Below are 15,801 nucleotides of genomic sequence, written 5' to 3'. Positions count from 1 at the left end.
AATAGAAATTGAAGGATGCGTTTGAACGAAAAAGAGTAAAATTGTGAAGTTTACAAATATAGGAAAACTCCAGCCGGATTTAGTGTCTTTAGGCTATGGCTTCCCACAGTGGTGAGCTTGCTGGATATTTTTATAAAGTTTTTCTGATTTAAATATGAGACTGGTCATTCAGACAGCATCGCAAAGGCGAACGCCCTACCGAAGGGATGTATTCTCAGGTTCATGGTATTGTGGTAGCTTTTAGTTGAAGTCTGCCTCCTCGGCAAATGTGTCTTGTCACATGTCGGCAAATGTCACTCAGTTTTATATCTTCCCTTCTCCTCTGTCATTTTTGCCATTTCCAGCAGGTGTATGACTGGAAGGGCTCTTTGAAAGCCTAAGTTACGTCAAAGGCTTTGCAAACCTGCCAGCTACTTCTATACTTCTGTTTATTTGATTTTCTTTACAGTGACCTCCAAGGACTATTAATAATATTATTTTGTCCACTTGTATTAAAACTTGGTTCAGAAAGCATTAAAATGCCTGGATGCTTTTCTTAAAAGATTTGCTTTATTCCTTTGATGTACATTGTTCTGTTTCTTCGTTAGGACCTGAGAGAAAGTTACAGCACACAGCAATTAGCCTTGGAGCAGCTCCACAGGATCAAACAGGACAAAATAAGAGAGGTTGAAAAAAGAAGAACTGAACTTGCACAGAAAAAGCGACTGGAAGACGAGGCTGCAAGGTACCATGTCTGAATGTATCAGCTTTGCAATTTTTAAAGCAAAGGAATGCTGTGGTGACTTTAAGACACTGATTGTAGTAAGCAGGAGGTCTAATCAATAAAAATACATCCTAGTGAGTTGCCTTAGAGAAAACCTTTCATATGAAGTACCACTGATATAAGATGGTTCTAATTTCTACTTTGTAATCTTTATCTTCCTTTAAAAAAAACCCTCAAACTTACTCAGATAACCCAAATAGTCACTTTTGCTTAAAAGATTTTTAGCTCCTTTAAGAGATAATCCTCACACATTAAAAATTGCTTATGTTTTCTGCCTTGTCTTGCTGCCTTTCAAAAGATCTGACCTATTTCCTTAAAAGCACTTCTGACTGAGTAGGTACTAGTTTTCTGTCATGTATATCCAGACAGTTGTGAGATTAATACTTAAGACAATAGGAGGGGTATTGACTGCTTAATTCCTATGTTAATCTTGAAAGCTGGATGAGCGAGCAAGCTTTGAGTTTTAAATTTGGTTCCTTTTTTAGGAGGCCAATGACAAAATTCAAATGTATGTCTGAGAGAATCATCCCTTCATGTATGTGGTCCTGGTTTTGCTCAGCCCAGCCTTGTATCAAGCACTCAAACTTTTACTGTTCTCAGCTCTTGGTTTCTCATGGTCTTGTTCCCAACTAATTTGGTTTTCTTTTGTTTCACTGATTAAGAAACCGTAGTTTCTAGGGTTTGACTCTGGCTGTCTTAAGATGCCACTCTGTTTTTCCTCTCTCTGGACCTTCTGCTATCAGCTGCCTATTTTGTGCTTAGCAGCCATGGATTGAAACGGTGCCAGAGAGAGGGTGTGGATGGGTGCTCTCAGCAGGCAGTCCTTAGCTCTGGAATTGCTTTGGTGTACTAGTTTCGACTTTCCTTCTCATTCAGAGAATTGCTGTGTTTTGTCTTTTTAATTTGAGAGAGATTTTGTTTTTCAATGATTCATATTTGCTTTGACTGTTTTTAATGAAGCAGAGTAGTGACCTTGTAGTATGTGTGATTCAGAGTCTTACCTCACGACAACATTTTTCTACAACAGTGTAATGGAGTTCCCTAACATTTGTGACAGTCCCTTTAAGAGAACCGTATGCCGTATGTATAAAGTTAGCCAGTTAATTTTTCTGTTGAACATAGCTATATGATAGAGTAACAACATTGCTGCACAGCTCCTACTAGACCCTGTCATGTACTTGAAAACACAATAAAATGACCATCAGATGAGTGGACCTCCCACAGTGATTTGATGAAGCAGTCTCCTCTAGGCATGGTCCCTCCTCAAGAACCTCTTCAGAAGGTGGCCCAAAGGGTTAGGTCCGCTCTTTTCAGAAGAAGGGTCTCGACAGCTAATATACAATGGTTTTTAAGGGTGTTGAATTGGATAATAACCTCTTTGGAGAGATGAGGCACAGGATAAAATCTGAGTAATTTCGGAGAACACAGTCAGATTTCAGGGTTCTGTCTGCTGAAGAGCGTGGCAGTGGCGGGAATAAGCGTATTAAATAGATTACTGCTTTAATTTTTTGCCTTCAGTAGTTGTAAAGATCAGTATGCAAAGGCTGTTTTTATGTATGTACCAGAGTGAAATTTTGGTATTGATGTGTTTGGAAATTTTAGTTTCCAAGCATGAGATTTGGATACTACCTTGGCTTAAAACCACTTTTGTTCAATTAACAGATGACTTCTTGCTCATCAGGACGTAGGTGAGCAGAAGTGCTCGTGGAGGCACTGCCCAAGTAGTGTCACTGCATGTGACAGTGTTTCTGTACCAAGAATTTTAATCCGTTTTTGTTACTTATATGTGAAATATCCTGGCACTCACATTAAGACAAAGCATTGTCTCCTGTGGAAGAGCTTATTGCCCAGAGAGGAGAGTAATCAGTATCATAGACTCAGTTTTACTGACAGGTGCAGTTGATTACTCTGTGGACACATCTCATTCATTTTTACCTGAATGTTCTCCTCCCGCCCCTCATTCTTTTCTTTCAGAAAAGCAAAACGGGAGAAGGAGAACCGATGGCAGGAAAATATCCGAAGGGAAGAAGAAGAGAAAAAGAAGCGATTGGAGGAAGAACGAATGCAGGAAAAAGTTCAAGAAAAACTGAAAGCTGAAGAAGCAGTTGCTCTGATGAGAGAAAGGGAAAATAAACAACAGCTTCATGCAGAGGAGGAGAAAAATAGACAAGCTACGATCTTGAGGGAAACAGAACAACAAAGGCAGAGGCAACTGGAAGAAGATAAAAGGAAGCAAGAACAAATTGCAAAAGAAGCTGAGGAGAGGCGTAAGCAGAAGGAAGAAATAAAGAAGATAAAAGAAGTGACCAACTCTCAAGATGTGGAGAAACGCACTTCTAAATTAAACATAAATGAGAAGTTTGCAGATCTGTTGAAACCAACAGAGGGTAAAAGTCTTAAGCCACCCTGGAAAAATGAAGGTAATTTTAGTCTGTTAGATTTCTGCTTTAATGGTCTTATTTTCCTGAGCGTTACTTCATTCTTTAAATGTATTATTGTTAGTGTGACACTATGGCAGGCGTACTGTCTAAAATATTATTAAAAAACCCCCCCAGCAATGTTTCATGTCTTTAGTTAGAAATCAACCTATTAACTTAGGTTACTTCTACCAGTTTTCAGCACGTGTGACTGTGATGACAAATCTTCCAGTGATCATGGCCAATGAATCACAGATGCTGGAAACAGTAATATTTTAGCTTTTTCCTAAGGCCTGCACTTTCTGTCATTAAAGCAGAATGCTAATATGGAGGAGTGGATGGGCAGGTAATGCTCAGCGAAGTGATTTATTAACATTGAAATCTAGTTTCTTTCTCATTACTCAATGACTTACTAAAAACCAAAGAACTGAAGTCAACCTAACTCCAGTTGTGGGACTTCAAAAAATACAGGTTTAGCAATATTTTCCCCAAAGGCAGTTTTGATTAGTTCCATCCTTCTTTAGTTCTTGTCAGTTTTTATTTTCCACTGAGTTCAGCAAGAACCAAATTACAGCAGTGCTGAAAGATACTTGCACACCTCAGCTACACCTTGTAAAACATTCATTGTTAGCAACATCAGTCACATGCTTGGAGAACACAGATGCCAAGAAAATAGAAATCGTGGTATTTTAGGTTTCTAAGTAAAATCTTCACAACTGCTGCTGAAGACTTACTGTTGTAGCAGTGGTAACTTTCAACTTGGAAAATATAATTGCATTAAATGAGACTGTATTAAAGCATTGGCTTAGCCAGAGCGGTTTGACAAGGAAAGATGAGAATATGAAGATGTAATTTTTTCACTTCAGAAGACAATGCATTTTATTGCCTGTGTTTTACTATGATTAGCATGTTAAACTCTTGCATTGTCTTGCATCCTATCAGCCTGTTGAGCTAGTGATCTCCTTTGACTCTGGGGCAAGAACAGTTCTCTTCTTATATTCATACCCGTTGCTTAGAATGGTAGGGCTCCAACTAAGTGCATGTCTTTCAGCTGTATTAAAATGGTAACTAGTTTTCTTATCCTTTCAGGCAATGCAGTTAGTGTCTCAGAGTCTAGGAATTCAGTTGCCTTGGTAAATTATAGAGCTTTATATCCATTTGAAGCAAGGAATCACGATGAGATGAGCTTTAATACTGGGGATATAATTCAGGTAAGATTTGCCATTGCCATTTAACTTGCAAAAACCCAACCTCTTTTCCCCATCCTTAAGATAAACCAATGTCTTAAGTGTCAAAAGCATTATTTTGATATATTTTAAGACTCACTCAAAATTTAAATTTGATTGGGGTTTTTTGTTTGGTTTTTAACAGGTTAAGGATTAGTTCAGCTAAAATCTTTCTTTGGATCTTATACATCCTAGAGGTGCTGAGAATCTGTTTAGAATAACAATAGTGAACTCTAAACATAAACTTTCTGAAATCAGTTAATCAGGAATGATGTAGTTGCTGCAGTTCGTTGCACATGTACAGGTCGGCCTTTAAGCGTCTACTTGAAATATGAGTGTAGAAAATAGAGACATGAATGGCTATATAAAGTGACAAAATTATTAATGCCATTTCAATTCAAATTAAACAAACTAGTTATTTAACAAGTAGATATGAAAGGTTCTTCTGAATCTTAATACTGTTTCCTAATGTACTGTTAGCATAGACTTCTGCCTCTTGTTGGCTGGTCCTTTGTAAATGCTCCCTCAGGCAAGTATCTAAAGTAGTTTATTCTGTGTCCATTCTTTGTAGCACTTTTCTGGATTCAGCTGAATATGCTATCTATAATATTACAGCAGGAGCATAAGATTGGAAATGTCTTCTGGCTTCTCAGTTGAAATCTGTGTTATTTTGTGTAATTTTATGACTTGTCAGCATACATGTTTTTGAAAGCATGTGCATGCAGGTAGACTTGTGAAAACTGATTTACAACTGTGGTAATACAATTTTTATATAGATATATCTAATATATAAGTCCATATGGTTCCTCCTCATTCAGATTATAAGCGATATAGGTAGGTGATAAGGAAGAATTTACAAAGCAATGTGGTACAAAATATTAAACCACGTAAGTATTAGCCTTCAGTTTGACAGTGTTAAATAATTTATTTATATTTTCATACCAATGAAGCGTGGAAGAGGGAACAAGAGAAGTAAGTTTTGGTTTGGCTTCCTTCTCAGATATAATTAACTGTGTCATTTAACTACTGATAACTTATTTTAGAAATAGGCCAACAGCCGCCGCCGCCTCCTTCTTCTCTTATACCCCAAACCTCAACTAAGTTAACTAGCTGATAGTTTCTGATGAGCTGCTAATTTTTAGCTAATTTTGACTAATTTGCAGCATAATGGAGACTTCAATATTGCTATGAATGTTTAAGGATGCTCTTGGCTGGGTACCAGTCTCTTCTCCCAAGTAACAAGCGATAGGATGAGAGGAAACGGCCTCAAGTTGCACCAGGGGAGGTTTAGGTTGGATATTAGGAAAGATGTCTTCACTGAAAGAGTTGTTAAGCATTGGAACAGGCTGCCCAGGGAGGTGGTGGAGTCACCGTCCCTGGAGGTATTTAAAAGACATGTGGATGTGGCTCTTAGGGATGTGGTTTAGCGGTGGACTTGGCAGTGTTAGGTTTATGGTTGGACTTGATGATCCTAAAGGTCTTTTCCAACTTAAATGATTCTATGTTTCTATTCTCTACTTAATTGTATAGTAAATAACAGAATTTTTGGATGCAGTCAAATGACACAGTTAATTACATCTGTAAGCAGAACTGCAGCAGTTGTTTTCATGCACTGCTAGGCTCACCAGCTGCTGCCTCTTGGCTGCGCAATCGGCAAAATACAACACAACGCACTATAATTTTTGGCAAGTTATAATGACTCCAGGTATAGTACATGGTCCTCAATGTGCATGTTTGGGGCCCATCTGAAGGAATATAATGTCTTTGAGGCCTGTCTTTACCTGTGTCTAAAAACAGTGCAACTGCATCATCACCCTGTTTCTTGAACAGGGCAAAATCAGCTCAGTTCTGAAAGCGAAGAGAATGAAAATGCTGATCGTTCTATCAGTGTTCAGTTCAGAGTGCCAGCAGGTGCTGATGCACTAGATACCCTGTTCGTTTCATGCTGCTCATTGTGTTTTCTTTGTATTTGTCCTCCTGTCCATAGGTTGATGAAAAAACTGTGGGAGAGCCTGGTTGGCTTTATGGGAGTTTTCAAGGACATTTTGGCTGGTTTCCATGCAATTATGTAGAAAAAATACCAGAAGGAGAAAAATCTTTATCTCCTAAGAAGGCCTTACTTCCTCCTACAGTATCTTTATCTACTACCTCAGCTGCTTCAGAGTGAGGTTTTTTTATGTTTGTGTTAAAATTGCTTTTTCTAAATTTAGCTAACACGTAATGTGCTGTATAGTTTCATTCGGTGTTTGTTTTTTAAAATATAAATGCAGAAAACTTACTGAAGAACCTACCTGAAAGTCTTAGCTTGGAAATTTTAAGTATTTGATAGTCTACTTCGCATTGTGTAGAGTATCTGTTTTATATACGTTTGAAAAAAAGTGATTCTGCTTGATGTACTTTTGAAATAAAAATTGTGATGTGTTAAATATGCCTGTATTCAATTTGCAGACCACTTTCACCAAGTAAATCTGCAGAAGAATCTGATTACCAAAACATACCTTTTTCTAGCCTGAATGTTAATACAGCATGGCAACAGAAATCAGCTTTTACTCGCACTGTGTCCCCCGGATCGGTTTCACCCATTCATGGACAGGTATGGAGAATTTGCTGTATTTTAGATTGATGTTAATTAAACTGATTTAAAAAAAACAAAAAAACCAACACAAAACAAACAAAAAAACCCCAAACCAAACGAAACCACAGCTTTTCTAATACGGGGTGCACTGAACAGTCTAGAGGATAAAGAAACTAGTCTGAATTCTTCACTATTGTGCATTGACGTAATTCCATGCGTTTCCATGGACGAGTGAGCAAGAAGACTCATGCAGTATGTTTCATAATTCTATAATAATTTTCACCTGTAATTAGACACAAGATATTTCTAGCAAATAAGAAACAGAGTTGAGATACTGTTCCTGAGTCAACAGGTTGTATACAGCAATGTAAAATGTTGTTGACCAAACAACAAATTATTCAGCCGACAGTTAGGAATGAAATTGTTTAGACTGCAGTTAAAAGATACATTGCTGTTTGGTTGGTTGGCTTGGTTTTTTTTTTTAACACTTGCACCAATTTGGGGTAGTGTGGTCGATCAACATCTCTGCTTCTGTCTTAACAGGGGCAACCTGTTGAGAACTTAAAAGCACAAGCACTTTGCTCTTGGACTGCAAAAAAAGATAACCACTTGAATTTTTCAAAAAATGATATAATTACTGTCCTGGAGCAGCAGGAAAACTGGTGGTTTGGAGAGGTACATGGAGGAAGGGGTTGGTTTCCAAAATCTTACGTTAAGCTGTTACCTGGGAGTGAAATCAAGAAAGAGGAGTAAGTATGACTTTTGTTTTTGTTTTATTCAATAGTTTACAAAAAAAAGGTGGTTCAGAGTGCAAAACTCCTGCAGTGCTTTAAAGTGCAGAATATAAATACTGTTTGCAATTTATACAGTGCCATTTTAGGCTTTTATTATTTCATTCTGGCAAGCCTAGTAATGTTGGGCTCACTACTGTGTAAACAGACAGTCTTCCAAGGCTGAGTGCTGCGAAAAATCAGTGGTGGTAGATTATTCATCAAGTGCCAGACTTTGTTTTGGTTCATTAGAGTCACCTCTCTTGCAGTGTAGTTGCATTCTGCCTCCGAAGGTGCCAATTTCTAATAGACCTACAAAGAATTGTAAGCTCGTAAGGCATGTCTTGCAGAAAGAGTGTATTTTTCTTTACTTGAAAAGATCATTATGCCTATTCTAATGCTGCAAGGTAACTGTTCAGGTAATAATTCAAAGTCTGGTTTCTGCTGGGATGGGCTGTACTGTAGTGTGTGAATTGTTCTTTTCATGCATTATGATAAAAGTTCTTACAAATTCTCTAGAATGAGAGAAATCTTTAATTTGTACTTCTTTTGGATAGCGTGATTTGTGAATATATCTTCTCGTCTTTCATCACTTTTAAGTGGTGTGCTCTTGGATGCCATTCATATCTTAAATATCAGTAATACCTGTCACTGTTTGACAGTCAGGAAAGTCTTTGCAGTTAATTCAGTGGCAATGCCAGCTTGGAGATAACCAAAGTGAACTTAGTCTCATCCTAATAAAGAGATTTGTTCTTGATCAGCATTTTTAGTTACTCAAACTTTTCTTTCTTTCTGCAGACCAGAAGCTATTTATGCAGCTGTAAACAAAAAGCCTAATACACAGTCTTACGCAGCAGGAGAAGGTAAGACAGCATGAAATATGCTCCTTAATGATACAGTCTGTTTCTGCTTAACGGCATGTGAATAAGCTTAAATATGTGAAGAGTTTCTGAGCAGGTCTTTAATGCTTGTCCGAAAGATAGAGTGCAAATGTTGAGCTACTGTTATGGGAATTCTAAAACAGGAACTTAAGTAAAGCTTATAACTAATTCAGGTTGAGCATAGGCCTGGGTTTTGGTTTTGATTTTAGGACTTTTGCTCAAGCATTAATTTACTTCTGAAAACTTAAATAAACCTCATACCCATAAGCTGAGTTCTTTTCCTGCTGTTCTCTACTTTCTTGTGCTGTACCATAGAGACATGAGAAGGGATTTTTAGTCTCCTGAGTGTGGATCATTCTCTTTTAATCAGTAGGGAGTAGAGAAAACAAATATTAGTGGAGAAAAAATGGTGGGAAGCACTTTGTAAGCCTTTTCATCTAGTGTATCTACATGCTTCCCCAATTATAGTTTAATTCCACTTGTGTTTTTTCATTTTTGCTATGTTAGTCAGATAAGAATAGTTTTAATCAGGTTTAGGTGTGGAATGTACATGCTTGCTGTGAAACACAGAGGTAGGGTGGAATACTTAATGGAAGAGATGAGTCTTCAAACAGTGGTCTACAGGCCTCTGCTGACCCGCAGGATGATCATAGGGTAGTAACTCTCACTGTGCCAAATTCATCTGTCTGTACAAAGTTGTGTACCTGTAATTCAGAGGTGTAAGCATGAGGTGAGGTGTGATTACAACCAAGCAATTAGGTAGGTTGATTCACAAACTTGTGAAGACATGATCCATGTTATGAACACACTGATGAATGCTGATACCAAAGATAGCTTTACTTGCATCTGACATACTTTTATCCTCTTATCTGAAACTACTGTCTCCTTGTTTATATGTGCTGTTTGCACAGAGTATGTTGCGCTCTATTCATATTCAAGCTCTGAGCCTGGTGACTTGACTTTCACGGAAGGCGAGGAAATTCTAGTGACGCAGAAGGAAGGGGAATGGTGGACTGGGAGCATTGATGGCAGAACTGGAATCTTCCCCTCCAATTACGTCAGACCAAAGGATCAAGAAGTGAGTTTGTATTCTGAGAATTAATGCACGATGCTTTCTCTCAATTTTATTGTATTACTGGTATTGATACCTAGCTCTTAGATAGTGATTTTAAGCAGAGGTTAATACGCTTGACAGAAAAGAAAAGCCTAGGTAGCTTGAGTGCTAAATCAGTGCTGTAGCCACAGAGTCACACTGTCTCTCTCCACGCTGGATGGTATTTTGTTAAATAAGGGCTTAAAATTAAAATCTTCACGTGCTTTTCTGTCTGCATGCTTAAAGCTGGTGTAAACACTACTGGTTTTGTTGCACATTAAAAGATGATTGTTGTGTTTTTGTAGGCTTCTAGTAACGTTGGCAAAACTGGAACAATAAATAAGAAACCTGGTAAGTTTGTGATAACTTTTTAATGTTTAAGACTGTTTCTTAAGTGACAATGAGCATGTAGGTTCATAGCAGTGTTTTAATGGTGGCTAATATGCTTAGCTGCAAGATATGTACCAGGATATTTCTGTGCATCTAGGTCTTACTGTAATGAAAAAGTAACAAATGCAATTAATATATTATCTTTTCAGAAATTGCTCAGGTTACTACTGCCTATGCTGCATCAGGAACTGAACAGCTTAGTCTTGCTCCAGGACAGCTAATACTTATTCTGAAGAAAAATGCTAGTGGATGGTGGCAAGGAGAGTTGCAGGTAATTGTTCAAGAAGAAATAATTGTGACTTCATGAGCAGCAAAGAGGTGATCTTGGGTTTAATTTGAGAAAACAACTAAGTATAACATTCTAAAAGCTGTCTAGAAAGTTATTTTCATCTTGTATAAACCATATTTGGGGAAAAAGAAGTTTTTTAATTAAACCCTGGGTTGCTGGGGTTTTTTGTTTGGCCACAGAAAAAAGTAAAACTGTGAATGAACATGTGAATGGGAGAGGGAAGAGGGATGTTGACAGTTAATAAATTGGTTAGGATTTAATTGGTGAAACATTAAATTGTAAAATTATTCTAATGAAAGAACAGGAATTCTTGGAAGTTGGAGTTGGAAGCTAGTTTATTGCGAAGTTTGCTGTTCCCACTTTTCTCCTTTCCCCACTAGTGATGAATTTCTAGTCCCAAGGGTTGAGGGTACTGTTACATGACGTTCTTCTTAAATCATAGTTGCTATTTGGACTTTTGGAGCCCCATGGATCTCGTCCATAATAGCCTTCATCTCTGCAACCAATGCAAAAAGTTAATTCATGATCTTATAATGTCTCTTTGTTACCCTTTTCTTTAGCTGAATCTACAGCGTTAGCCTGAATTTAAACATGTTACTTCCAATACTGAATGCTATTTCCAATATTGGGATTGAACAGCACAATAGAAAGTTCTGTTCTCTTAGCATCACTTAATTGGCCTTTCCCAAGGTATTCTACAGCTGCACACACTCTGTTTTGAGTGAATACCCTTGTTAACACCTATCTTCCTCCTACAGTTAGAATAGGGCTGATATAACTATTCAGCACCTGTTTTTAAAACCAGCCTGCTTTACAGATACAGGAGGAGAGATCGCAGTGAGCAAGTTGAGAAATTGGTGCACTGAGTTTCTGTGAATTAACAGCAGTGGAAAATTTATTCATAGTATGTGCAAAAAAATAAATACAGAGAACAATGAATAGTTTGTATTTTAAGAAAAGTAGGCCTGGTGCTGGTTCAGGAAGAAGCTTCAAAGAATAAAAAAAAAAAAAAGTGGGGGAAGGGAAACTAAGATACATAATTGTCAATTCTTGCTAGTTTTTCTTTTTTTTGTTGTAATAGAGATCACTCTGCAGTTACTGATTTCTAAAATCTATGCTCACTTTTACATCATGACTTTTTTGTGCACTTTGAAGTACATTTGTTTCTTCACTGTGTGCAGAGATCATCTTTACCTGTGGGACTAAAAAATGAGGAAATTCTCAAACTCTCACATGCTGTACTAGGTAGGAAGTGATATCAAATACTAAGGTCAGGATTTTCAAAAGTGGCTTATGGCAATTGTTACCTCTGTTCTGGGTATCTCATTAGAGACTCCTTATATGATGCATAAGTGGAAAGTTCGTAGAGCGAATTTTCAGCCCTACAGTTAAATTGTGCACTGAAATAATTAGCTGCACTTGAAAATTTTTGATTAATACAGTTGCCAGAACATATTAGGGTGCAGCTTTATTTGAGTTGGGTTGTTTTATCCTTTAGCCAGATTTTTTTCCTTTTGAAGATCTGTTTAGTATTTAGTTGGTGTTTGGAAGCCTGACTTTTTGTCTCATGTTGGCAAAACTGTGTGATGCATTTGTTGCTTTTTTTCCCAGTCTACAGACTATTCGGTTTCTTAATTGTGTAATAATAGTTTTAAACGTTTACAGGCAAGAGGGAAAAAGAGACAGAAAGGATGGTTCCCTGCCAGCCATGTGAAATTACTGGGTCCGAGCAGTGAAAGAACCACAGCTGCTGCTCCCTCAGGTGAAAAAAAAAAAAAAGACTTTATATTTCATTTAGAGTATTTTATGTAACTGCTTCAATTGTTCAGATACTAGTCTGAATTACATAACTAGCGTACTATTATGATAATGGCCCTATCTGACTGTGGTGTCACTGTGGAAGCTAAAGTCCTAGTCAGAATCTGGGTCTTTTGACAGGCTTGTCCATTCAGCTCTTACCTCTGTCCAAAGAAGGCAAAATCTCACAACTTCTTAATCAGAACAGTTCTTTGTAGGGTCCCTCCCTAGCGTATTCTATCCTCTACATACCTTACAACAGAAAGTCTCAGTCATACAAAGATGTTTATATCCAGAAATCTGTGAGGATCAGCAGTCCATCTTGTATGGCAAGAGCTTTTTAATTTTGCTGAATGCACTGAAGAGCCACACTCTTCTCATTTGGAAACTCCATGTTTCCAAATACTAGCAAAAATCTTACCGAAAACTAGCAATCATTGACAAACGCTCTGGAATTACATGCACTGCTCTGTATAAGGAGGGAAACTAAGCAGCAAATTTCCACTAGATTTTTCCATTTGAAAGGCCGGGTACAAATGAGATTATTTCACAGAAAAGGAGCTTTTTTGGTTCTCCATGCTTAAATTGTGCTGTTCTCCACAGCTACGATTTGCTTATACAACAGCTTCCTGGGTATTACTGGACAAAACTTCCCTTTGGCTAAACTAGCAGCTCACGATTAGCTAATGCACATTTCCTCTGCCTTTGCCACGTTTTTCTCACAAGTATCAGCTGTAAGATAATCAAACTCACTTTTTTTTCAGAGCCAGTAAAAGACATAGAAGCATAGTTGATTATATTTTTAAATGTTTAGAAGGTCAATAGATGCTATACCAACTGAATCAATTAGCTATATAAGTGCATAGATATATAAAGTGGAAATAAAAATTTCTGCCTGGCCTAATTAAAAAAAAATGAAAGGGAGGACAGTTCCACCTCAAGATAAGATCATGTGGCGTTTTTCTTATGTAACAGTGTACATGAAATTGTTGTTTCTTTCCCGTGGTTATGTAAAACACTCAAAACTAGTCTTAATACTTGTGTAACAGTGTTCTGTTATATTTGTGTGTTCTTCATAGTGTGTCAAGTGATAGCGATGTATGATTATACGGCAAACAATGAAGATGAGCTCAGTTTCTCCAAAGGGCAGCTTATTAATGTACTGAGCAAAGATGATGCTGACTGGTGGCAAGGAGAAATCAGTGGTGTGACAGGTCTCTTCCCTTCAAACTATGTGAAGATGACCACGGATTCTGATCCAAGTCAGCAGTGTAAGCAACTTTTATTTTTTATTAATTTTGTTACGTTATTTCAAAGGTGCATTGCTATTCTGCTTTGTGTTTAGAATTTGGAGTTCCGGGCATCAGCTGAATTTATTGGTAATTTAATTACCCTTTCTTTAAATACTTTACTATAGTACTAAATACTTCAAATACTTTTCTATTTAACCTACGAACCACCAGCACATTATCAACCAGCCGGTGTGTAATAGTAAGAGTGCTAGAGTGAGCTAAAATACTACATTTGGTAGGTGTTCCCCTTCAACTAAAGGTGCTGATGTTTGATAACTGCCACTGACTGGGAGTCAGTGCAGGCGTACTGTACTCAATTATAGAGCTTGCTTGAGTTTTATAAAATATGAAAAAGTGTCTGCTGTACTCATCTTTAACTTATATTTAAACTATTTATCAGTCAAGTAAAAATAACCATAGAACAGATAGGGAAAAGATTCTAGCATTAACAAGTGATCCTATGGTAAATACACGTGTCCTGGCTTCCAGCGATCCAGCTTTCATCCAATTCTGAGAAACAAGATATATATCAAAACACACATTAAGTTGAAAATTATCAGCAGCAGGCTGAGAACTGAATGCTAGAATATACACCTATCTGATGGTGAAAATTTTCTGTCTTTTTTGCACGTGAACACAGTAAAGGTTTCCGGTGTCTCCCCTGCCATGCACACCCCGTTTTTTCTGGCTCCTCTCCCCGGAGAAAATTACCACCATTTTTACTCCCTCAGCTTTTCATCCTGGGGCACTGTGATTAAACCAACTTTTATATCAACCCATGACATCAGTGGGTTTGGGAACATATCTTAATGTAAAAGTTGCTCCTTTGACATAACAAGCCTTGTTCCTTCACTTACTATTTTTTCCCTAGGCATCATTTGTAGTTTTCTTAGTACAAAAACATGCATCCAGAAATCTGGTTGAGGTTCACTCTTAATAGCCTATAGCTAGTGTGTAGGACCAGTTTGCACTTAAGATTTGATCAACATAGTCGTGTTCTTACAGAAGAATTCACAAATTCAGTAATGAAGGTACAGCTTGGCTTGGAAAGTTAAAATATTTTCCCTGGGTAGCTTGTTATGGTACCTGGGCAAAAGACAATATGCACCATTCTTGAGCTTTTCTTTTTAGCTAAATTACATCTGTGCTTACATTTTTGGTAACACATTGATTATTTTTTTTTTCTTTTTTTTTTTTTTAAATGCTTCTGGCTGGTGTGGCTGTGATGTCAAAAACTTCTGCATTTATATTGAACTTAACATTCTTTCAATTGGACATATCTAGATCATTAAAATGATCCTTTGAAAGTCTTTTTTGTTGTTGTTGTTTAGAGACACAAATCTCAATTTTGACGAAGTAGCATAGACTAAATCCGGATGGGCTATAAAATTAAGATTCTGGCTGTGTAGTAAAACTTTCTGAATTTTAAAAAATGATGGAGATACTGGCTTATCACACCAGGTGTGTTTCCATTTAGAGTTATGTAGCTGAGTGTGGTAGAGTGCAAGATGATGACGTATGCCACTAATTTTCAACAAAAGCAGTGCTAAGATCAAGTTGTAATTGGAAGCATTTGATGTGATGATTATGTTTTTTTCATTGTTTGCTGATAGGTCATTAGACTGTGTTTTTCTCAAATTTCAATGTTGTGGAGTAAAAACATTTCCATCCACATCAAACTGTGGCTGTGTGAACAGAATTCTCCTTTGAAAGTATATTCACAAAGGTCAACCAGTGGCAGTCAGATGAGCAGATGTGCACCAGGTCATCTGTACTCGGTCATTAAACTTTTGTCTAAGAAGTAGTCTGTTTGCTATGAAGCAAATCTACTGGTGCTTAATTAACAAAATCCACCTATTGGTGAATTAAGTGTATGTTGAATTTTTTTTTTAAATTCTCTGAGTATTTCAAATAAGCGAACTTGTATATCAGTTTTGTGCTGGGATTTGCCACTCTTTTGTGCTATTAAAACATATGCATTTGGAAACTTCAGGAAAAATCCTGCTTAAAGTCCAGAGCCTGCTCAAAACCAGCACGGCTTGTTAGCTCAAGCGCAGCATTGTGCCAATATCGTTACACAGATTTCAGCTGGGCTGCTTTCGTATGGTGTGAAGTCTGAGATAATAAGTTGTGTTAGCAGTGAGCTAGCGCTGTACCATTCTTCTGTAACCAGAGAAATATTTAAATATGTACTGATTGAACTTTCAAACTTCCTTACATTTCCTTACAATATTTTTTGCTTTTATTTAAATATAGTGCAGAAACTGTCACTAGTATTCTTGAGAAATCACTAAGGAATTCTCCCACA

The 15,801-nt window shown here is 37.3% G+C and overlaps 1 protein-coding gene across 1 annotated transcript in view; it reads left to right on the top strand.

The window, feature by feature from the left end:
* Positions 1-15,801, top strand: part of ITSN2 (intersectin 2) — a 69,995-nt gene that overhangs the window by 35,172 nt on the left and 19,022 nt on the right. The window contains exons 16-27 of the mRNA XM_059835825.1: positions 588-724; positions 2,738-3,183; positions 4,270-4,391; positions 6,394-6,569; positions 6,855-6,999; positions 7,525-7,730; positions 8,550-8,614; positions 9,544-9,710; positions 10,031-10,076; positions 10,265-10,386; positions 12,070-12,166; positions 13,281-13,472. Coding sequence (XP_059691808.1) covers positions 588-724; positions 2,738-3,183; positions 4,270-4,391; positions 6,394-6,569; positions 6,855-6,999; positions 7,525-7,730; positions 8,550-8,614; positions 9,544-9,710; positions 10,031-10,076; positions 10,265-10,386; positions 12,070-12,166; positions 13,281-13,472 — 1,921 coding nt within the window. The remainder of the gene's footprint in view (positions 1-587; positions 725-2,737; positions 3,184-4,269; positions 4,392-6,393; positions 6,570-6,854; positions 7,000-7,524; positions 7,731-8,549; positions 8,615-9,543; positions 9,711-10,030; positions 10,077-10,264; positions 10,387-12,069; positions 12,167-13,280; positions 13,473-15,801) is intronic.

The sequence above is a fragment of the Gavia stellata genome, chromosome 2 (genome assembly GCF_030936135.1).
Source record: "Gavia stellata isolate bGavSte3 chromosome 2, bGavSte3.hap2, whole genome shotgun sequence".
NCBI lineage: Eukaryota > Metazoa > Chordata > Aves > Gaviiformes > Gaviidae > Gavia > Gavia stellata.
This window is presented reverse-complemented; position numbering and strand designations above follow the sequence as displayed.